This window comes from Coffea arabica, chromosome 1c, assembly GCF_036785885.1.
Source record: "Coffea arabica cultivar ET-39 chromosome 1c, Coffea Arabica ET-39 HiFi, whole genome shotgun sequence".
Lineage (NCBI taxonomy): Eukaryota > Viridiplantae > Streptophyta > Magnoliopsida > Gentianales > Rubiaceae > Coffea > Coffea arabica.
Genome location: NC_092310.1, coordinates 7108563 through 7130832, shown reverse-complemented (window position 1 = coordinate 7130832; position 22270 = coordinate 7108563). Strand labels below are relative to the sequence as shown.

Below are 22270 nucleotides of genomic sequence, written 5' to 3'. Positions count from 1 at the left end.
TTTTTGGGTATATTCTAAGAAATTGGCCATTGTTAGCCTATGTTCAGTATTCATGATATTGGACTAAATAGCCTTGGCTGTGTAAAGTAAATAGAAGTTTCAAAATTTCATTGATTATTTGATCCTTCAAAAAAAATGATTGATATAATTTGAGAATTGAGATCACAAATTTTTATTACAGAAAAAAAAATTTGCCAATCTTCTAGGATTACAAATACCATGTGTATGCCCCCGGCAGTTCAAACGGTTTCCATAGTCTTCTCTTTAGGAGCAAATATCAGGTTCGACTGTCGGGAGCTACCATACTGTGATCCTTGGGATTGGGCTCTCACAAATTGGGAGGAGTAGTCTGGCCTGCTCTGGTGATTTTGGCCAGATCAGGAAATCTCCCAGTCGAGGGAAAAAAAAAACCATGTTTGAGTGTCCTTTTTACCATGGTTTAATTTTTTCCACAACAAAGGCCCCACAACTTGACCGTGTCAGTAGCACTCTGAAGACCGAAGTCTTCTCTTAAAAGCAGTCTACCATTCGTTTTCGCGATTCCTTCCCTGTCCATGAGACGTATTAGAGTTGCTTTTAAAAGCAGTCTAATATTCGTTTTGTTGATTCCTTCCTTGTGTCATGGGTGGCAGTTTATACCATGGGAGGTATTATACTTTACCGTCCATGACATGCCATTGGAGTTTTTTGGCGATTCTTCATTGTCTCATCGCAGAAAGCATCGCCACCTCCATCATCGATATCAGAACACTTTCATCCTAATTCCAATCCCAAGCAAGAAATAATGGCTGATGCTGCTGCTGTTAGTGCTACTATTCAGGTTGCATTGCAGACGGTTGTTTCCCTTGCCGCTGATCTTGCCGCTGATCATGTTAATCTGGTTCGTGAATTCCCAAAGGAGCTGGAGAGACTCAAAAAATCTGCTAAAATAATCCGAGGCTTCTTGGCCGGTGCTGACGAGGCAAAATATAGCAATGATCCGAAGTTTCTTGGGGTGCAAAATTGGCTCGAGCAGCTGGAAGATGAGGTTTTCGACGCTGAGAATGTGCTGGGCGAGCTCAACTATGAAACTCTTCGTCGGAAGGTGAAGTATCAAAATCAACCCATGAAAAAGAAGGTACTCTTCTGCTTTTCATTCTTTAATAAAATTATTTTTCGTTGGAGGTTGGGTTCAACGATCAGGGAGATCAACACGAACCTTGAAAGCATCCATCAGAATGCCGAACATCTGGGACTGGTCCCCAAGCTCCAATCTGAAGAAGCATCTAGAGCCACAACAAGCCGACAGACCGACTCTATTATTGTTCGAAGTGATGTCCTAGGAAGAGACGAGGATGAATCAGAAATAGTCAACAAGTTGTTGGCCGAATCTGAAAGTGTTATTTCAGTCATTCCCATAACTGGCATGGGTGGTTTAGGAAAAACAACTCTAGCTAGGGCCGTTTACAAAAATGAACAAGTTGTTGGACATTTTGATAAAAAAATTTGGGTTTGTGTGGCTGAAAAAGTAGATAAACTCGAGGAGTTCTTCAAAATGATTCTAGAATCGTTAACAGGAGAAGAGGTTAAAGGAGATCGTAGGGAGGTAATAGTTCAAAAAATTCAGAATGAACTCAAGGAAAAAAGATATTTCCTTGTTCTTGATGACGTGTGGAATGATCAAGAACTATTGTTGACGGACCTTTTCAGCACTTTGGCGGGACTCAATGCGAAGAAAGGTAGCTGGTGTCTTGTTACTACTCGTCTGCAAGGCGTGGCAAATATTCTTTTTAGACATCCGCAGATCAATTTTACTCGCCATGAGCTAGGAAAGCTATGCAATGATGATTGCTGGTCTATCATGAAAAAATGGGCAAATGTAGGGGAAGAAGTACCAGAAGACATAAAGGAGCAAGTTTTAAGAAGATGTGACGGTCTACCTCTGGCAGCAAGGTTAATTGGAGGTTTGTTATCTAGAAAGAGAGAAGAGAATTGGCAATCTATTTTGGAGGAGAGTCTCTTGAATGGAGATCAGGTTGGGATTGAGCAAATAGTTAAGGTGAGTTTTGATCATCTGTCGCCTGCGCCGGTTAAGAAATGTTTTGCATATTGCTCAGTTTTTCACCAAGATACTAGATTGGAACAAGATCTACTAGTTGAGCATTGGATGGCTGAAGGCTTTCTTCAACCGGATTCCCAAAATCAAATGATGGAGGGAATAGGACATGAGTATCTGAGAACTTTGCTGCAAACTTCCTTATTGGAAGAAGTATATGACGGGCGGGGAACATGGTATAAAATGCATGACCTTGTGCATGATTTTGCAAAATCAATTTTGAATCGTAACAACAGCAATCAGGACCGTTACCTTGCAGTATACTCCTCCGAAAGAATCAATGAAAACAAAACAGCATCACTTCGCACATTATTTTGGAAGGGTGGCATAGCTGATGATATGTTATCAGAGTTCAAATCCTTGCATGTCCTAAAATTGTTTGGAGCAGATGTCAAAGAGTTGCCGACCTCCATTGGCAAACTAAAACATTTACACTTACTTGACATTTCAGATTCTATGATTACCGCTTTGCCAGAATCTCTTTGCAAACTTTATCATTTGCAAACACTGAGAATTGGCAAGCTTGAAGAAGGTTTTCCAAAGAAGATGAGCAATTTGATTCGTATGAGACATCTTCACTATGATGATGATGCTACAAGACGCGAAATCCAAATGCCATCCGGGATTGGACGATGGACTTGTCTTCAAACGTTAGAGTTCTTTAACATAGGTCGTCAAGAGGAAGGTCATGGTATCCAGGAGCTTGGGACCTTGCAAGATCTTAAAGGCTCCTTGGAGCTCAGAAATCTTGAATTAGTAAATGGCAAAGATGATGCTGAACTGGCGAACTTATCTAGAAAGCCAAACTTGCATCGGTTGGTACTTGAGTGGGGCAACAGGGATCAAGAAAGTGATAAATGCGATGGAGATGTGTTGGAAGGTCTCCAACCTCACCCAAATTTAGAAGAGTTACAAATTTTGAATTTCATGGGTGATCAGTTTCCACAATGGTTCATGAATTTGACATCACTAGTGGAGTTGCAGGTGCAGGATTGCACAAGATGCAGAGAACTCCCTACACTAGGACAACTGACATCCCTCCAACGCCTCTATCTGACTGGATTGGAAAACACAACATGCATTGGGCTTTCATTCTATGGTATTAGTGATGAGGAGGACGGAAGATCAGCAGGTTCAGGCAATACGAGCAGACAAACATTCTTTCCAGCCCTTAAAATTCTCTCTCTTGAAAGCATGAAAAGTTTGGAAGAGTGGAAGGACGCACATGAAGCGATGGATGTGTTTCCCGTGCTGGAAAAGTTGTATATTAGGGATTGCCCCCAGCTGACCACCATTCCAACTCCAAGTAGTTTCCCGAATCTTGATGTATTGGAAATCAGAGAGAATTGCAATGTTTTGCTGGTAGAAGAGGTTTTGAGCAGTACAACCAATCTCTCGTCCCTTAAATTAAGTGGTGGTCGTCAACGCATGGTGTCTCTAAATTTAGTGATACGACGACAGGAGAACAGTTTGAGTATTAAAGGCTGTGACAGTCTATCCACTGACATGCTCGAGCGGCTCTGTCTTTTCCCAAGTCTTCAAAGTGTAGAATTGTGGTATTGCCCTGACATAACAACATTAAGAGGAATGAGTTGCGCCGCTTGTCTTAAGAGATTGGTGGTCGATGGTTGCGAGAATTTACGGGAGTTGCCAGAAGATCTTTATCAATTTCAAGCTTTAGAGCACTTGAAGATATTGCGGTGCCCGAGAATTAATTCATTTGGATTAAATCCTAATAAAGGACAGAAAAGCCTCCTTAAGTCTCTTGAGGAATTTGGTATTAGTGAGTGCAATGGATTAACCAGATTACCGGGGGAAATGTTCGAGTCGTGTACGTCTCTTCGAGAGCTGGACTTGCGCTTTTGCCCCAATCTGGTCTCCTTTCCCCTTGATTTGCGACGAACCCCTTCTCTCGAGACCTTCTGGTTAACGTGGTGTCCCAACTTGAATACCGAGATGCCTAGTGGATTTGGCTATCTTACCAACTTAAGGCGAGTGCTGATTGGTGGCATCTCAGATTTCTCTGTAATGGAATTTGATTGGGCTGGATTAGCATCTTCATCAACACTCCAGCACGTGCATTTAGGTGGGATGCCTGGCACAAAATCTCTGCCACATCAACTTCAAGACTTGACTAACATCACATCACTAGATCTACAATACTTCGGAGCCATCGAAGCCTTACCAGATTGGCTTGGAAACCTTGCATCTCTTGAAAAACTAACTCTGTTCAGATGCGAAAAGCTTGAATATTTACCCTCCATGGCTGCCATGGATCGCCTCAAATTAAGACGTCTGGAAATTCATTATTGTCGTCTATTAGCCCGAAGATGCACTCCTCAAAGCGGCTCCGAGTGGCCCAAGATCTCTAATATTCCACAATGTGATATTCGTTACCAGCCATCTTTCTGAGCCATCCGGTAAGATTTCACCTCAAAATTTTAATTAATTGCTTCTCAGCATCTTATTCTATCCATATTTGTCCCTTGCTCTTTTTCTCTGTAACTCTCTGTTTCTCTATTTATAAACCGGTGAAGATAACTTTCTCGTTCAATTTATAAACTAATTCTTGTCATTAACAAAGACAAAATAGAGTTACGAGCAAATTGAAAGACAATAAAAATTGTCGATTTCATCTACTTTTCTGAACCATCGAAAAGATTGATAAGCATGGTAAAATTCACTACTATCTATGAACTTGGTACTGATTATTTGTTCACGAAATTCACTTTTTTTTTTGACACGGATATTTTCCAAACAACATTAAAACCAATAAAATAGCAATCTTCACTGATATTTTCTCAATCTTCACTGTTATCTCCTCTGTAGGGACTTTACGTTATGATTGCCATAAAATTAGCTCAATGTCGATCAAGTTGAAATTGTTTGCGCAGGAACTAGGGTGCTGTTAAAACTACAAATGTTTATCATCTTTCAAAATTTTTAAAGCTCAGAAACTATATCTACCTACTTTTCTATTTTGTGAATTGGATTGATGATATTATGGCCTTGCAGGCAACAAGTGTCAGTGATGTAGAAAGCAGTCATTGTGCCGAAACATTGCAGAAGGCTCAAAAGTGTGCTCAAGGCAGAGTCAGCCTGGAACCTCTAAAGCATCTTGTTGCACTGTTCACATTCTCCAACAGCAACATGAGGCTGTGGTTTCCAATCTTTTTTGAAGAAAGATGTGGAGGCATGTGGTTTGGAAAAGTCTCCACCCAACTTACAAGAAGTACAAGTGAATTGGTCCAAGTTTGCAAGTATGTTTGAGTCATGTAATTGTGCCTAAATGCAGGGTGATATTTGCACTAGTATGTGTTCTTTATGGCTTAATCAATGGAATTTAGCTTAATTTTTGCTCTTTAGGATTTTGAGTGATAAATTGTTGCACTGGTTACCAGACCAAACCTTTCTGTGGCTCATGTTTCTACTTAATGCCATAACTGAAGTAGCACTGTGATGTAATATTGTGATTTTTTTTCCAGAATTTTTTTAGGAAGCAGAAATCAATGCTTTTTGGACAAAGAACACCAAGGTTCCCGTGTTGTTCTTATGAGAATGTCAGGGGGAGAAGTTATTTTCACTTATCAGTCAGGTAGTTATCTGTGATTTTTCCCACCAGAATGCCATATATTTCTCGGACTGTGGAAATGTTGACTGCATGTATTTTGGGCTGTTTCAATGGCTTTTCTTTTTTTTTTTTTTATCTGTTTTCTGGAAGTGTTTAACAAAATAAATCAAATACTGAACCTTTTCTCCTTGTAGTGTGTTGAAAACAGAGTGGCTTGTGCCAGACCTCTAGAAAGTAGTATGGATGGAGAAGAATTAGAGGGGAGAATGGTAGCTGGTACTGGAGAGCTATCAAGGTACAAGACTTGCTTGAAGAAAACTGGACTTACTGATACTTTAGTTCCAGAGGTGAGAAGATTTGATGGAAGGAAGTTAGACATTGTAGACAGCATTGACGATCATTTGGACGACATAAACGAAGCATCTGATTGTAGTGTCAATCATTCATTTGGGTGAAACAGTTAAAAGATTTGGTGCTGCAATGATTTGGAATGCAGAAATGAAGGCAATGATTTGGCTATATCTGAGATTTGTGAAGACCTATGAAGGTGGTAAATCAATAGTAAATGTTACACAAGGAAGTTCTTCAAGGTGGTTCATTCCACATGATAGAGGTACTGTGCCACAAGTCTCTTCTTCAAGGTGTATGATTAAAAGCTTGCTCTCTTGAAGTTGGCATGTCTTTCACATACACATGGAAGTGCCTGAGAAGTTTTCATGTATTTTGCAGGTTTCTTCTAATTTGATTTGCTTCAGACAGAGGAAAGCATATCAAGGAACCAATTTGCTGCTGAGACCAGTAGCCAATTTGGTTGATCTTGGTTCCATTATAAGCTCTCTGGATTCCTCTACTTGTCAATCGCATGAACATCGATCTCATATCATTGGAAGCATTGAAAGTGAGAGAATGAGAAGGAAAGAGCATTGGAAGCTAGTTGTTGGATTGTAGGCGTGAAAAAGTCCTTCAATTCACATTTCCATTATTTGTTACTAATACTAAAGTTTTGCTCTATAGTACTGTATCCCAAAACTTCAGTTTAACTATACTAAAAGTGTCGCACACATGGCTGGCTAGAATGCATGTATTACTCTTGTTTGGCTTACAGAGAGAAAGAGCATTGCAACAGATGCTTGAGAAAATGAAAAGAGCTTGTCCCTTTCTTTGTAAGGGGTAGGCAGGATGTGGCGAGGTGTTGGGAGGGTGAAGTATTAAAAAAAAGGCGAAATGAATAAGAAAATAAAAAGCTTTTGTGGGATAATAAGTTTTTTCTTTGTAAAATCACTTGGACATTATAAAGGATCATTTTTTTTGAAGGAAAAGGCATACATCTAGCAATTCAAAATACATATTTTTGCCATGATTTTTCCAGAAATAAGTTGCCAAAAGAAAAAATTTTGGTAACATTGAGCAATATTTATTTAAATTGTTTATGAAGAAAAGAAAAGGATCTTTTATAGTTCCAATTCAGTCTGTATTGATAGCATCATAAACATAAAAATGAAATGATTATATTGAAATTGAATCAATCTTAGTCCAATAGTAAGACTAGATTCAAAACTCAAGAACAAATGTAGAAAATTTGTTAGCTAGTTTTGCAACCTGTCCCTTTAAATTTAGTTGAGAAAATTTGGTATAGTAAAGTTGGAAATCAAATTTTTAGTCCTAACTTTACCTATTTTGCAATTTTTGAATCCGAAGTTAAAAGAAAATGGAAAAATTTATAAATTATTCATCGTAGAAGGATTTAATTGTTTTTATCATACATGATACTAAGGAAAGATAACTATTGAGACAATTTACTGGAGTTGTATCCTAGGGGTTCATTATAATCAACGCATTAAAAAAAATTTTTAACTGAAAATTTGGAAAGGACAAAATAATGAGAGCTTGTCCGAAATTGTGGGAGATATATATAAATAATGTAAATTAGTGATTGAAAAGATAAAGTTAAGAAGAAAAATAAAAGTATTAAATGTGCGAGAACACATCATGGAACAGACTGATAGAGTTGCATTCAAGTTATACACGTATTCATAATATGCACATTATAACACAAGGGGGTGTTTGATAATCCCATTAAATACCCAAATTAATGCATTTTGTGCTTTTTCTATTAAATTTGTTTTATACCACAATTTTCTTACATATGAATGCATTGAGACCCACTTAACTCGTTTACAAAGTTTCAAGTGAAAATTATATCACTTAACTTGCTGAATGTTGAATTATAACATTCAACCAAAACATGCTCAGACTCCCAGACATTTTCATACAGATACACATTGATTATTAGATTTTTTTTTCCCCTTAAAGCATTGAACATTTTCACTAATGTTGTTTATAAATTAAAACGTTTTACCCTATATAAAATTTTTAGGAAATATCACACTACACCTTAGTTTAAATGTTCTACATCTATCCCAACCCCAATTTCATAGTCTAAAACTACATACTTGGTTGATAATCCAATTCAGTGTTTAAATTTAATGGATTCATATATTAACATGTTCAGACACATTTGATAACCAAAAAATTGAACATCTGAATATATAAAGTAGTACTAAATTTTTTAGGCATAACTTGTTCTTAAAAATAAGCGATGAGCTATTTATTTATTGTTTAATATAATATACACTTAAATGTATCAGATTTAGTACTTAACAATTCAATAACTTAATGAATTCAAATTTCAAATTTCAGATATCAGATTTTAGATTTCAAACTGCAATTTTATCAATTGTACCCTTCTATACTATCTCTTTCCTACTCAATATACTATTTAACTTTACAATTAGCCAATGATTTCCCTATATTGCTTTGAAATGCCACATGAACACTGTATATTTCTCATTCAATACATTTGATCATGAATAAATTCTTTATGACTAATGAACTGCATGGATTCCCTTTGTTGTTTAATAAGGTATCTTTGAAATATAAACATATTTTGCAATTCAAGGACAAAATATATATTTCTTTAGATGAAAGGTTTTCTTTTTTTACCTCCTATCAATTTCTTTATATCATTTTTAAATTTCCAAATACTATACAAATAACGTGTTATAAATAAATGTTTGCACAGACATTTTTTATGAATTAGTACCAAATGCTATTATGTTTATTTTTCAACTATATGTAAAACTAAATATTTTTTGTAGAGTCTGAAATATTTGATGAACCAAATTGTAGATTTTAAAAATTTGTTTTTCAATAGGGGTGAAGATGTAATGTAAAATTATCTGCATAGAATCTACATAAGAATTAAGGTTTAATGTAAAATTATCTGCTTAGAATCTACATAAGAATTAAGGTTTAATGTAAAATTATCTGCTTAGAATCCACAATTACTACAATTAGTTTTGACACCTGCCAAATTATTGCAAGAATTAGGTTCCTTATTTTATTTTATTTTTTGGACCTATTAAGTTAGGTGCTATTTTTTATTATTTTTTTGCTCCTATTAATTCATTTGCTATGTCAGTTACATTATCCAACTGTGCAATGTTTCATAGCAATCATATGCTGGATTAGCCGCTTTGTAGATTTTTGTGTCAACTTCTGTACCATAATTGCAGAATCCCGCACATGAACTCTATGTAAAGGACAATTCTAATTTTTTTCCTATCGTATGCATTTTCATTTAAAAAAAAAAAAGCAAATACATCACAACCAAATAATTTTCTTCTTGCCAGTTGTTGATTAATTTATAGACACGAAATTGAAGTCTCAAACAACAAACCGACAAGTAAAGCCTGATTAATGTTTAAGGTCTCAACTCTCAATGATAGTTTCAAGATTTCAAATAAGATTTTTAAATGCTCAGTAAAAGCACCAACGACATGAATAAAACTAGCATAAAGGAGAACTCCAAATTTCTTTTTTTTTTTATCCCATGTATTTTTTATTCCAATAAAACTAGCCTATACATCACAACTGAATAATTTTCATCCTACTAGTTCTTGCATTCATTATAGATGCAAAATCAGAGCCTTAAACAACAAACAGCCTGATTAAGCTCCATCAGGAAACTATGAATAGTTTCAACGTATTGTGTTGTCTTTTCAAAGTATTCATGTGTTGCAATCTTCCAGAAATTATTGGAGGCTAGAACCCACCAGACGGCTCATGAATACTGCTTCGATGAGCAAATACATTTTCTTGTGGCCAACATTTGCGATCAATAAATCACCGTTGCTTCAATGGCTTCACTTTTATCAGTTTTGGCCACTTCATTAAAGTAAATGATTAGCCAATTGCATGCTAGTAATCAGATCAAACTATATTCCGGTCAATAATTCACCAAGGCCAACAACTAACCTTTCTGAAATGGTAGCCCACGCATTGTAGGACATTGTGAGTGCCTTTGTGGTACAAGGATCAAGATGATCATAGTGCATATGATTCTAATTTTCATTGTCAAATTGAAGCTCTGCTAAGAGTATTCAAACAAATCTCAGTTTACACTATAGGAATTTCCATGCAATTAGGAATATATGTGTGTGTCATATATATATATAGAAGAATGGGGAAATTAGATGAAAGAGACCAATTAAGGGGCCGGTAGCAGTTTTTGCTTTTTCATTCTCATAAAACGCTAACAGTAACCATTGCATTTGTTAGTAGAACAGATAAGGACTCTGAATAAAGTGGGTAGATCCTTAGAAAATGAATAGTAGGTGGGAATTTAACTCATGATACTAATTACAGATTATATATTCACATCCAAACACTACTTCAAGATAACTTGTTTTGAAGGCAAATATAACAGATAAAATCATGTATCCAAACAAACTCATTGATATCAGCGATCTTATTTTTTTCCAAAATCTAACCAAAAATTTTCAGTAACCCATCATTTTGAGCATTTCAAAATAAATATTAAATAATAAGTAAAATATTTAAAATAAAAAATTAAATAATTTGTAAGATTTGATTAGGCTTGATGAGTACTCGAGCATAGTATTTTCAACCTCAAGCTTGATTTGCTACTCAAGGAGCACGGTGCTCAACTCCCTTCACTTATACTTGTACTTTCCCTCGCCCTTATAATCTAACACTCGTCTCTTCCACAACTAATGTGAGATAAACACAACAACTAATATGTATTAAGTCCAAATAAAAATGAAAAAAATTAAATCATAATATTGAGCCTTAGCAAAGTTCTACATCAAATGTGAATAAAAAAAAAGCCTTAGTTTTAACTCTGATGATAAATCTTATGTAACATAAACAAAAATTAAGTTGCAGTTTTCAATAAAATGTTGGCGGCAAGTCCTTAAACCTAAAAATGTAAAGATCAAACAACTGTTTTTAATTGTGATGGAGATTCACATTAATATTTAGGAAATTTCTTTTGTTATATCTCTTATGATTAATTTTGAAATGAAACAGAAGAATCTGACTTTGTTATACAAAAGTTAATTACTCGACTATGAGGTGGGCAACAAATTCAGTAATAAACCTCAAACATTTAAAATTTTGAGTAGACGTAGATGATCTAATTACTAAGATGACCAGTTTAATATTTTTTATTGCAAATTGATTATTAGTTTTAGGGTCTATCTAACCAAAGATGTAATTTATGTATTAAATTTTTAGAAGGATAAGATTAATTAGGGAAGGTATATAAATATAAGGGAGGGTAATAATTATTAGTATGTTTATATACATGATAGATTGTGTGAAATTTAGGTGTGTTAATGAGTACTCATTGGACACTCGTTAAAAAAACCTTTAGTTTTATTGGCCAATTTTTGCAATTACAAACTTGGAAAGCACTTATGCAATTAACAAATCTAATCCCTACGGCACCGTGAACATTACTAGACTTATTTGATCTAAAAGAAGTACATAAACAATTCAATATCATAGGAAACATTTTTGGGTAGAAGCTTGTCTTTGTGGAGTGGAAGTTTATCTTGTTAGCTCTTTACTTTATTGTGGTTTAGTGTAATTAACCATTTCCATTTTAGGTAAAGTTTTTGGTTTTTTTTTTCTTTCCAAGCAAGAGAAGTGTAAGATTAAGAAGTGGGACAAGGATAGGGAGATTTAAAGTTTTCATGCACTGATGCTATATACACTAGCAGGTTTAGAAACATATCATATAAGTAAAAATTTAATTTTTAAATTCAAAATGCGATAGTATAGGATGCATCCAAATTGATCGATATATATACTAATAGTGTAAAAAGATTAATATTATTTGGTTGTGAAAGCAGTTTCTTTGTCCCTCTTGGCTAGATACTGTACCCAACTATTCGCACAATCATTTGGATTTTTTTCCACGCAACAGTGCCCAGCATTCAATGAAAGAAGATGAAGACCCCAGCACCAAGAATATTCAAGTGAAATGCAATTGAATAACGTTCAATTTGCCAGCAAACCATTTCCTACCACTACACGGATTGTGGTGTTGGGATCCAAATGCGGAATAAACAACTATTGAGATATCAAGTGCACAACAATTTAATGAGGAAACAAGTCACAAGCATGAAAGATAGACGACACACAATATTTAACGTGGTTCGGCTCCACCATTGAGCCTACGTCCACGGAGAGAAATCTGTTCTTTATTATGAGAGGAAAACCCTATACAAGAATATAATTTGAACCCAAACCCAACCCTTGTATACCATCTCTCATCTCCAAAAAACCCTCTCTCACACCCCATGTATAAGGCTACATGATGCCCCTTGTGTCTCCTTGTGTGTCTCTTTTGTCTACTTGTGTGGTATGCCAACCCATCTATTTATAGGGAACATTACTGCCAAAAAATCAAATAACAATTGGAAACCAATACTATTTCCTAAACTAAATAGAATTTCTTGGCTACTACTTCAAGTAACTAAAACCAATTAGAAAACTAGTTACTTCCACACAAAATAAGAAATCTACCTAAAAGAATTTAAGCCAATTTCCTAACAAATCTCCACATTGGCGAAAATTTCTTTTAGCAACCATTTGCCTTCAACTACCAAATGATATGGTACCAAAACTACACACCCGAATCAATACAGCCCTGACACCAAATTGATTCAATCGGCAAATGAACATGTGTAGTTACCCCGAATCCAACCTCCAGTTGACTCGTGAGAAGGTGACTCAATTCACCATCTTCCTTTGCAGGATTTCTTCTCACTACCACTTGTAATCTGGGATTCCCTTCTGTGAGCTCTAACCTTAACCATTAAGGCAATCAAGTGGTAAAATCACCATACTTCTTCCCATCCTCAGGACTGTCTCGCCACATGTGGTTTCCAAGACTCCACCTAAAACGAAAAATTCGTACCTATCAGAGTCTTCTGGCGCATAGAAATTAGATCTCCTTATTTCTTTGGGACACGTGCCACACCACCCAAAGAACATAACCAAAATCTAAAATCCACCGGGATGAAGTATCAACCGTTGGAGGTGTGAGAAAGTCTCCACCGATTCACGTCCAAAATCAACATTGGACTACACCTTTTCCTTGACCCTTGAATCACCTGCCTAGATTCACCGTCAAGCATCTCCATACTTTTCGACTTTTCATCCTTCACCATCAATGCTTTTTGCCAAGCCATTGAAACAAGGATACCACCCATTAAATTGTTCAATTAGTAACAGCTACCAATCCACTTGATCTCAATAGTTAACTAGGATCCAACTACGAACCTTGAGCAACCCAGTCTCGCAACCAAGCTCTGATACCACTTGTTGGGATCCAAATGCGGAATAAACAACTATTGAGATATCAAGTGCACAACAATTTAATGAGGAAACAAGTCACAAGCATGAAAGATAGACGACACACAATATTTAACGTGGTTCGGCTCCACCATTGAGCCTACGTCCACGGAGAGAAATCTGTTCTTTATTATGAGAGGAAAACCCTATACAAGAATATAATTTGAACCCAAACCCAACCCTTGTATACCATCTCTCATCTCCAAAAAACCCTCTCTCACACCCCATGTATAAGGCTACATGATGCCCCTTGTGTCTCCTTGTGTGTCTCTTTTGTCTACTTGTGTGGTATGCCAACCCATCTATTTATAGGGAACATTACTGCCAAAAAATCAAATAACAATTGGAAACCAATACTATTTCCTAAACTAAATAGAATTTCTTGGCTACTACTTCAAGTAACTAAAACCAATTAGAAAACTAGTTACTTCCACACAAAATAAGAAATCTACCTAAAAGAATTTAAGCCAATTTCCTAACAAATCTCCACATTGGCGAAAATTTCTTTTAGCAACCATTTGCCTTCAACTACCAAATGATATGGTACCAAAACTACACACCCGAATCAATACAGCCCTGACACCAAATTGATTCAATCGGCAAATGAACATGTGTAGTTACCCCGAATCCAACCTCCAGTTGACTCGTGAGAAGGTGACTCAATTCACCATCTTCCTTTGCAGGATTTCTTCTCACTACCACTTGTAATCTGGGATTCCCTTCTGTGAGCTCTAACCTTAACCATTAAGGCAATCAAGTGGTAAAATCACCATACTTCTTCCCATCCTCAGGACTGTCTCGCCACATGTGGTTTCCAAGACTCCACCTAAAACGAAAAATTCGTACCTATCAGAGTCTTCTGGCGCATAGAAATTAGATCTCCTTATTTCTTTGGGACACGTGCCACACCACCCAAAGAACATAACCAAAATCTAAAATCCACCGGGATGAAGTATCAACCGTTGGAGGTGTGAGAAAGTCTCCACCGATTCACGTCCAAAATCAACATTGGACTACACCTTTTCCTTGACCCTTGAATCACCTGCCTAGATTCACCGTCAAGCATCTCCATACTTTTCGACTTTTCATCCTTCACCATCAATGCTTTTTGCCAAGCCATTGAAACAAGGATACCACCCATTAAATTGTTCAATTAGTAACAGCTACCAATCCACTTGATCTCAATAGTTAACTAGGATCCAACTACGAACCTTGAGCAACCCAGTCTCGCAACCAAGCTCTGATACCACTTGTTGGGATCCAAATGCGGAATAAACAACTATTGAGATATCAAGTGCACAACAATTTAATGAGGAAACAAGTCACAAGCATGAAAGATAGACGACACACAATATTTAACGTGGTTCGGCTCCACCATTGAGCCTACGTCCACGGAGAGAAATCTGTTCTTTATTATGAGAGGAAAACCCTATACAAGAATATAATTTGAACCCAAACCCAACCCTTGTATACCATCTCTCATCTCCACCGATTTTTTCCCTCTTCACAAAATCGCATTTAGTTACCTTTGTTTTTCCAGATTTTATTAGGAAAATGTTCACCTTTATCTTGTGTTGCCCAACAAATCAAGTTTAATTATCGACTTTTAAAAATTGTTCTTTTTTAATTAGCCCCTAATTTTGCAATTTTATTTCCAGACAACTTCCTTTTTACTTACGGAATTTTATAGTTATTGAAATTTCTTACCCAATATGCAGCATTTAATTACCAGCTCTGGGTAGTTATTAAGCAAAAAATAGCCTCTTTTTTGGGGTTGCGGATCGAATCATATTTGGCTGCCCTTTTTAACAATTGATGATTGCTAACTAATTAATTAATATTGTTACTTTTTTTTTTGCCTGGGGATTCACAATTAATTACCTTGTTATTAAGTGTTAGTTACTTAATCTGTCTACGTTGCTCTGTCTTGAGAAGACCGCTTCTCATTACTCTTGTCTTCTTTGCTTTTGGCCGACTTAATAGTTAATTGTTTCATAATTAACTAATCTTATAAACTAACACCCTTAATTACCAGGTCTTTGCAACGGACAAATTTTTTTGTTTTGTTTGGCTGCATCGGTTCTCGATTTCCTCATCCACTGCTCATATTTCCTGTCATCAGCCTCCAGCCTCCTTTTGTTGACAGCTGATTTTACCTGAGTTGAATAATACCTGGCTCATTTTTATTATATTACCCATCCTTGCTGCTTCCATTTACGCTTCCTCATGGGAGCCTTTGTAGTCTTTTTTGTCCTTTTCTGGGGTCATGTCTGTAAATCTGCAATCTGCCGTCGCCTCTTCTCGTTGTCACCCATCACCTCTTTTGCTCCCGTCGATTGACATTTTTCTCTGCTTTGCATTTGTACAATGGTTATACCGTTTCTCCGCTTTTCTTTGCATTTGTACAACAGCTATAGAGTTCCTCCGCTTTTCCCCACCAGATTTTCTGCTGCTCAACATCATGACCAGTGGTAATTGTGCATCTACTCCTTTCTTTACCCTTTTCTATTGCTCTTGTTTCTTTGCTAGATAGAAGGAACTACCTCATAAACATTGTTCTTTGCTTTCTTTAGCTATTTTGAACCTTCCTTTTCCTGATTTATTGCCTTGGCTCCGATTTGCACTGGTGTTGTTGACGTTGCTTCCTGGTGAGCATGTTCATTTTTTACCGTTTGCTTTCTTTTTTATTTCCTCTAATTGTTCGAACACTTTGGCATTGTTGTCATACTGCTGTATTCTAAATTTCTTCCTTGCTTCTCTACTTTGCTGTGCGCTGGTTTGCCTATTTTTCCTTTTCCCTTGTCCCTGCTAAATTTTTATCACCAAATCGACTTTTTTTTTTCGCTCGCTTTTCCCACCTTTTCTTATTGCCTCTTACTTGCTTGTGGTTTCTTTGATAGCTTCTGCTGTTATTCGTTTCTGCGGGGTTGGCCCTCTTTGTACGAACAGGTTAGCTATTCTCATTTTGTTCTCTTCTTGTTTTACTCTTTTGTCTGTTTTTTATCCTTTAATTTGTACCTCTTTGATATGCATTTCCTGATGCATCGTTAGCTACATGCTTCTCCAATTTTGCCTTTATTATTTAGCCTTTTTTTTACTTTCTTTAAACTTTTGTGATTCTTATACATTCTATGTACATGTTATTCTATTTTTGCTGATGCTGTTCCGTTACCAGTGACAAAATGCCTGTTTCCTGCACTATAATTACGTGCCTGGCTTTTTTGTTCTTGTTAAATATTTGTTGTTTGTTCAGTTGTTGGGCTATTGACTCGTGAATAGTGGTAATTGTGCATCTACTGGTTTCTCTTTCCTGTTCTATTGCTCTTTTTCTTTGCACGGAAGAAAGAGCTACCTCATAAGCAGTGTTCTTCGTTTTTCTTTTGCCCTTTTAAACCTTCATTTTCCCGATATATTGCCTTGGTTTTAATTTGCACTGGAGTTGTTGTCACTACTTCCTGGTGAGCATGTTGGTTTTTACAGTTTGCTTTCTTTTGTTTTTCCTCTACTTTTTCCCCCAAAAAAACCTCATTTTATTACGTTCTTTCCTAGCTTTTTTTAAACAAAAATGTCCTCTTTTATTTATTATTAGTCTTGCTTGACAAATGAGGTTTGCTCATCAGCTTTTTTTCAATTCACTTTTTAAAAATTAGGCTCTGATTTTACTGTTTAATTTCCAGACAAATCGCATTTAATTGCTCTTTTGCTCCAGTTGATTGATGTTGTTTTCTACTTTACCTTTGCACAATGGTTATGGTGTTCCTCTGGTTTTCCGCAGCAGATTTTCTGCTGGCCATCATCATGATTAGTGGTAATTGTGCATCTGCTGCATTATTTTCCCTATTCTACTGCTCTTGTTTCTTTGCTGAACAGAAAGAACTACCTCATAAGCATTGTTCTTCATTTTCTTTAGCTATTTTGAACCTTCCTTTTCCTTGCTTTTCCCTGCTTTATTTGTTTAGTTTCAATTTGCACTGCTGTTGTTGCTGCTGCTTCCTGGTGAGCATTTGATTTTACAGTTTGTTTTCTATTGTTTTCACTCTACTCATTTAAATATTTCAGAATTGCTGCCATACTGCTGTGTTTTTTTATTTATTCCTTGCTTCTCTGCTCTCTTGCGAACTGATTCGACCATTTTTATTTTTTCCTGTCCCTACTAAATTCTTATCACCAAATCAACTTCTTTTTTTTTGTCTCTCATTTTTTTTCCACCTTTTCTTGTTACCCTTACATTCTCGTGGTTTCTTTGATAGCTTCTGCTGTTATTCGGTTCTACGGTCTTTAACTTCTTCGTACAAGCAGGTTAGTTTTTCTCATTCTGTTCTATTCTTCTTTTACTCTTTTCTCTATGTTCTATGCTTCAATTTGTACCTCTTTGACGTGCATTTTCTGATGCATCGTTAGTTTCATCCTGCTCCAGTTTTACCTTTTATTGTTTGGCTCTTTCTGACTTTTTTAACCTTTTATGATCCTTATACATTCCATGTATACGTTATTCTATTGTTCCTGATGCTATTCCATTGCCAGTAAGAAAATGTCTATTTCTTGCACTACCTGCCTGATTTTTTTCCCCTGTTAAATATTTGCTTTTTTCTCAACTGTTAACTATTAGGTTCTTTCCTCTCTGCTATTTGTTTGATTTTTACTCGCTCTGTTTTTTGTCAGTCTTTAGTTTACATTCTTTTTTTGCTGAGTTAGATGTTCCTTTCTTTATATAATCCTTCGGCTTTTTAGCACTCTTAGCGATCTCGAATGGATAGAAATGCTGTTCGCCGCAAAAAGTATGCAGAAATGCCACCGTTGAAAAAAAAAGAACTGCTTCAACGTCGAAGAGAAAATAGATCTGCCAAGAAAAAAGATACACACTTACTCTCGCGTGTTCGCAAGGTTCCACTTGGTTATATAGAATCAGGTGTTTCTTTCCCTGATTCGCACCATGAAAACCTTGATAGTTCGAATCACCCTTCTCTGCATAGTGACGTGTTAGGAGGTGAAGTATTGAAGAGCGGTCATGACAGTGCAGATGTCATTACTGAGGCATTGCAATATATGTCCTCTCGCGACTCTGCTTCTTTTGTTCCTCATGTTGGTTTTCCTTCTACTGCTGAAATAGCAAGCCACATTCCAAATGCAACTCTTCTTGCAGGTATAGTTAGTAATGTCCTTCTTCCTTCTTATCCAATGGGTTGTTTTTAGACCACATTCACTCCCCTGCCTACTGGTTGCTGTTTTTACATTTCAATTCTATGTAAATGGATAGATCTTCATTTACAATCTGCAGAGCTTCCACCTGCTGCTAAGGCTGATCTTAGGAGCTGCAAAGGAAAATTCCTTCCAGAAAAAAGAAAAAATTTGAACCTCTCTTCTTCCACTATTGAGCCTGATTTTTGTCTGCCTAGGAGAAAAATTAGGACCTCTATACCTGTAGCGCTGCATGAACGTCCGAGCGATTGCTTTGATCATTCAGATTGTGTCATCCCAGGTCCTAGCTCTGGCAAAGAAGATTTGCTTACGAGCTGTCTTTTTCAGAATTCAGTAGAATATTGTTCTTCTGCCCATGCTTCTATGAACTGTGAAAAGCATTATCCCCTCGGAACTGCTGTTCATGCAGACCCATTTCTGCACCAAAAAGACAAATCTTTTGAGAGGCACAATTCTATAACTAGATCTGCTTGCTCTGTTCCTATGATATCAGTTAACAGGACCAACAGTTCTTCTCATCTTTTTAGAAGCATTATGCAACCTTCCAGCATAGATAAAGATCTTGTACTTGCTCATCAGCTTTTTGAAAATGTTGTTACGTACTCTCCTTTGGCCAAGGTTTATATGCAACCTGGTCAGCTGCAATCTCCTTTCAATGATAAGCACCGACTATTTCATTTTGAAAAAAATATACCATCCTTTGAGAACCAACCTTTTGAAGCAGCTTCTACATCTCAAGGTATATTTTTTGAACGGCGGCTACTCTCAATACAGCTCTTCTGAATATTCTTTACTTCTCACCGCATCCAAATTATATTCATTCAAATGACATCAGCCTGTTTTGTTTAGCTTGTTTCTTTATACACTTGCAGAAACCACCTCTGCTCAAATGAGCCGCTCTACAGATACTGTTGAAAAAAATGATTCAGTCATGAATGCAACGAACATTGCCCGCTCTTCTGGTTTCCCATGTAGAGAGCAGCCTTTTACCCGAGAACGCTGTTCTCATCGCCGTGTGACGAAGCAGACTCCGGGTTGGCATTTTATTTCTCAATAGCTATTTAGATGCCATTGCTAAATAACCTAATAAAGGCCCACCTTAGATCGCTTCTCAACTATAGCTTCAAAATAAATGCAGCTGCGCCTAAAAAGAGGAGGCAGCGAATAAATGCAACTACACCTAAAAAGAGGAGGCACCGACGAATTTTCCCAATCAATGAAATCCCGCATGAAGCTTTGGCTCTTCCAGATGCTCCTGATTGTGAGCACTGTGGAGCCAAGAGGTTCCATTTAGAATCTCCTAACTTTTGCTGCTCTGGAGGAGAGATTTCTATAGTGGCTCCATCTATGCCTTACGATCTTAAGCGCTTATTTATCAAAAATGATGAGGAAAGCGCTCATTTCAGAAATAATGTTAGGACCTATAATAACAACTTAGGATTCACGTCCTTTGCTGCAAAATATGATCCAGAGCTGACCAAGAACACGAAAGGTGTTTATCCTTTTCGTGTTCAAGGTCAGGTCTACCATTTTCTTAATAGTTTACTCCAGTCAAACGAAAAACCTTCAGGAATTCAGTTTTAGTTTTTTTATTCTGATGAAGAATTAGCAAGGAGGGTTGGAAGTTCTGATAAGCTACGTGAAAGTACTTTAAAATTACTTATGCGTATCCTCTCAAACAATCCTTATGCTAGATTCTTTAAGAATCTCATAAATGTCCCAAACATTGAGAGCTATAAAATTGTTTTGAATTGCTATCCTGGTTTAGACCAACGTGTGTATAATCTGCCTATGGCTTCTCAAGTTGCTGCCATATGGACTGAGGATGACGATGAATCAACGGATAAAAATGTTAATATTCAAGTTTATACCCACTCTAATACCAGCCATAGAATTAAGCATTACTATGGCTGTTATGATCCTTTGCAGTACCCTATTCTCTTTCCTCAAGGTGAATGTGGATGGCACCATGGTGTTAAAAAACTTCACAAAAGAAAGAGAAATGCAGATTCTTGTGAGACTGATTTCAATGTCGATCCTTCCTCTGTTGACGACCCTTCACATTTACTTGATTTGGAACGTAGAGGCAAGTGGATTTCTTGCTGTCTATCGCTATTAAGAGTAAGCATCATACACTTTTCTGAATCAGTTTGACATTTTTCCCTTGGTTCTTTATAGCTGTTGACCATGGAAAGAATGAAGAGGACACTGTATCGGCGAGAGAGTATTATTGTTATAGGTTTCAAATAAGAGAAGATGATGAGTCAATGTTGCTGCACTGTCTTAGACTTCTACAACAATTTTCAGTTGATTCGTATCTGATTCGGTTTGCTTTTATCAAATGTTTAACTCTGCAACTCCAAACAATTTGGTCAGCTATTCCATGTTTACATGCATTCTCTTTATCATCCCAACTTTCTTGCAAGCAATTTCCTTTTGTTTCTGTAAATCTTCTGATCTCCACCTCGTCATGACAGAAAATTCCACGCTTTATTGATCACTTCATCAATGGTACCAAGACTCCGATGTTGCTTCTCAATACTGGAAACAAAAGTGCTCGGATAGGTGTAAAGCATAAATGCCTTCACAAAAACTGGAGAGATTTCATTCTTGGACATCAACTGCAGCACAATGAAACCCTTGTTTTTGTTCCGGAATCTGAAAATATATTTACAGTTTTAATCTTCGACGATACCGGAGTTGAAAAGATTTTTCCTTGGTATCACGCATTCAATATTTGTTCAGATGCTTGACGAATTTAACTAAATGTAATTTGCCTATAAATTAAATACATTACCGATAATTTCAGCTTCATCTTAGCTACCCTATACAGCTATTGGCCCGTGAACCTTAATACATTACTTCTTGTTTGTATTAATTAATATTACAAAATTAATTACTCAGCTGGGCATTACTGGGCATCATTACATTCGCGCACCGCGCATCGCGCGGTGATCACCTCCTAGTATTCATTAATAAGAGAAGAGGGGGAGGGGGTCATTCGACCATATCTAATCCTCCATACCATAGTCATTTTTTCATATTATAAAATTAGAATCTTGAGGGTCTACTATGTTTTTTTTTAGTTCTTATTTTTTTATTAAAGACTATGGGAAAACTACTATGTCATTTGGACTCAATCCTGTGATATATGCAACATACTTAATTTCTTTGAACTTTGCTTGTTTATTGTACTAGTGTGCAATTGATCTTCTTATAAACTTCACTATCTTTTCCGCATTTCTAATTATTATATAAATCTTGACTCCAAGATGTGTCCATATTTTCCAATAACTAGATTAAATTTATTTTAAATTGCATTATGTTTATATCCCATGAATATTGAAGGAAAGGTGTGTCTACATTTTTTGGATTACTTTTATTTTAGATTGTCAGTTGTTTGAGTTAAATCATATTGTATTTGCAAAAGAAATAAATTTTAAATCCAATTTCAAAAATTAAAAATAAGAGTACTTTAAAGCAAAAGAATTACACTACACGGAAAAAATATGGCAAAGGTAAATAACTCAAAACTAAATCAATGAGTTATGAAAATAATAGACAAATAAATTAAAGAGATAAATAAATGAGTTATGAAAATAAAAGATAAATAAGTTAAAGAGATAGAAGAAGTGGGCAAGCTATTCAACGAATTAGGTGGATAACCGGACTAACAAAAT

At 36.3% G+C, this 22270-nt stretch overlaps 2 protein-coding genes across 8 annotated transcripts; both read left to right on the top strand.

The window, feature by feature from the left end:
- The first annotated feature begins 518 nt into the window (after window positions 1-518).
- LOC113710338 (putative disease resistance protein RGA3) lies at window positions 519-6727 on the top strand. 4 transcript variants are annotated; one of them, XM_072054315.1, is made up of 5 exons: window positions 519-4515; window positions 5111-5355; window positions 5581-5690; window positions 5861-6279; window positions 6396-6727. In XM_072054315.1, the coding sequence occupies exon 1, from the start codon at window positions 785-787 to the stop codon at window positions 4505-4507; it is 3723 nt and encodes a 1240-aa protein (XP_071910416.1). In that variant the 5' UTR covers window positions 519-784; the 3' UTR covers window positions 4508-4515; window positions 5111-5355; window positions 5581-5690; window positions 5861-6279; window positions 6396-6727. The 4 variants fall into 4 exon arrangements, with proteins under 4 accessions (XP_071910416.1, XP_071910502.1, XP_071910451.1 ...); XM_072054401.1 differs by having other exon boundaries at window positions 547-4515; window positions 5111-5288; XM_072054350.1 differs by having other exon boundaries at window positions 547-4515; window positions 5581-5747.
- Window positions 6728-15467: 8740 nt separating this feature from the next.
- LOC113704959 (uncharacterized) lies at window positions 15468-21404 on the top strand. 4 transcript variants are annotated; one of them, XM_027227351.2, is made up of 7 exons: window positions 15478-15862; window positions 15965-16039; window positions 16292-16340; window positions 17642-17690; window positions 20520-20676; window positions 20769-20961; window positions 21068-21404. In XM_027227351.2, coding segments are annotated over exons 1-7 (729 nt in total). In that variant the 5' UTR covers window positions 15478-15657; the 3' UTR covers window positions 21069-21404. The 4 variants fall into 4 exon arrangements, with proteins under 4 accessions (XP_071910339.1, XP_027083231.1, XP_027083152.1 ...); XM_027227430.2 differs by lacking the exon at window positions 15965-16039 and having other exon boundaries at window positions 15471-15862; XM_072054277.1 differs by lacking the exon at window positions 15965-16039 and having other exon boundaries at window positions 15732-15862; window positions 18123-20676.
- Window positions 21405-22270: the final 866 nt, after the last annotated feature.

Coding starts and splice junctions, on each gene's coding strand:
- LOC113710338 (XM_072054315.1), top strand. CDS start 785: ATGGCTGATGCTGCTGCTGTTAGTGCTACTATTCAGGTTGCATTGCAG.
- LOC113704959 (XM_027227351.2), top strand. CDS start 15,658: ATGTCTGTAAATCTGCAATCTGCCGTCGCCTCTTCTCGTTGTCACCCA. Junction 16,040..16,291: donor GTTGTTGACGTTGCTTCCTG/GTGAGCATGTTC, acceptor TTTCTTTGATAG/CTTCTGCTGTTATTCGTTTC. Junction 17,691..20,519: donor TAACTTCTTCGTACAAGCAG/GTTAGTTTTTCT, acceptor GATCCTTTGCAG/TACCCTATTCTCTTTCCTCA.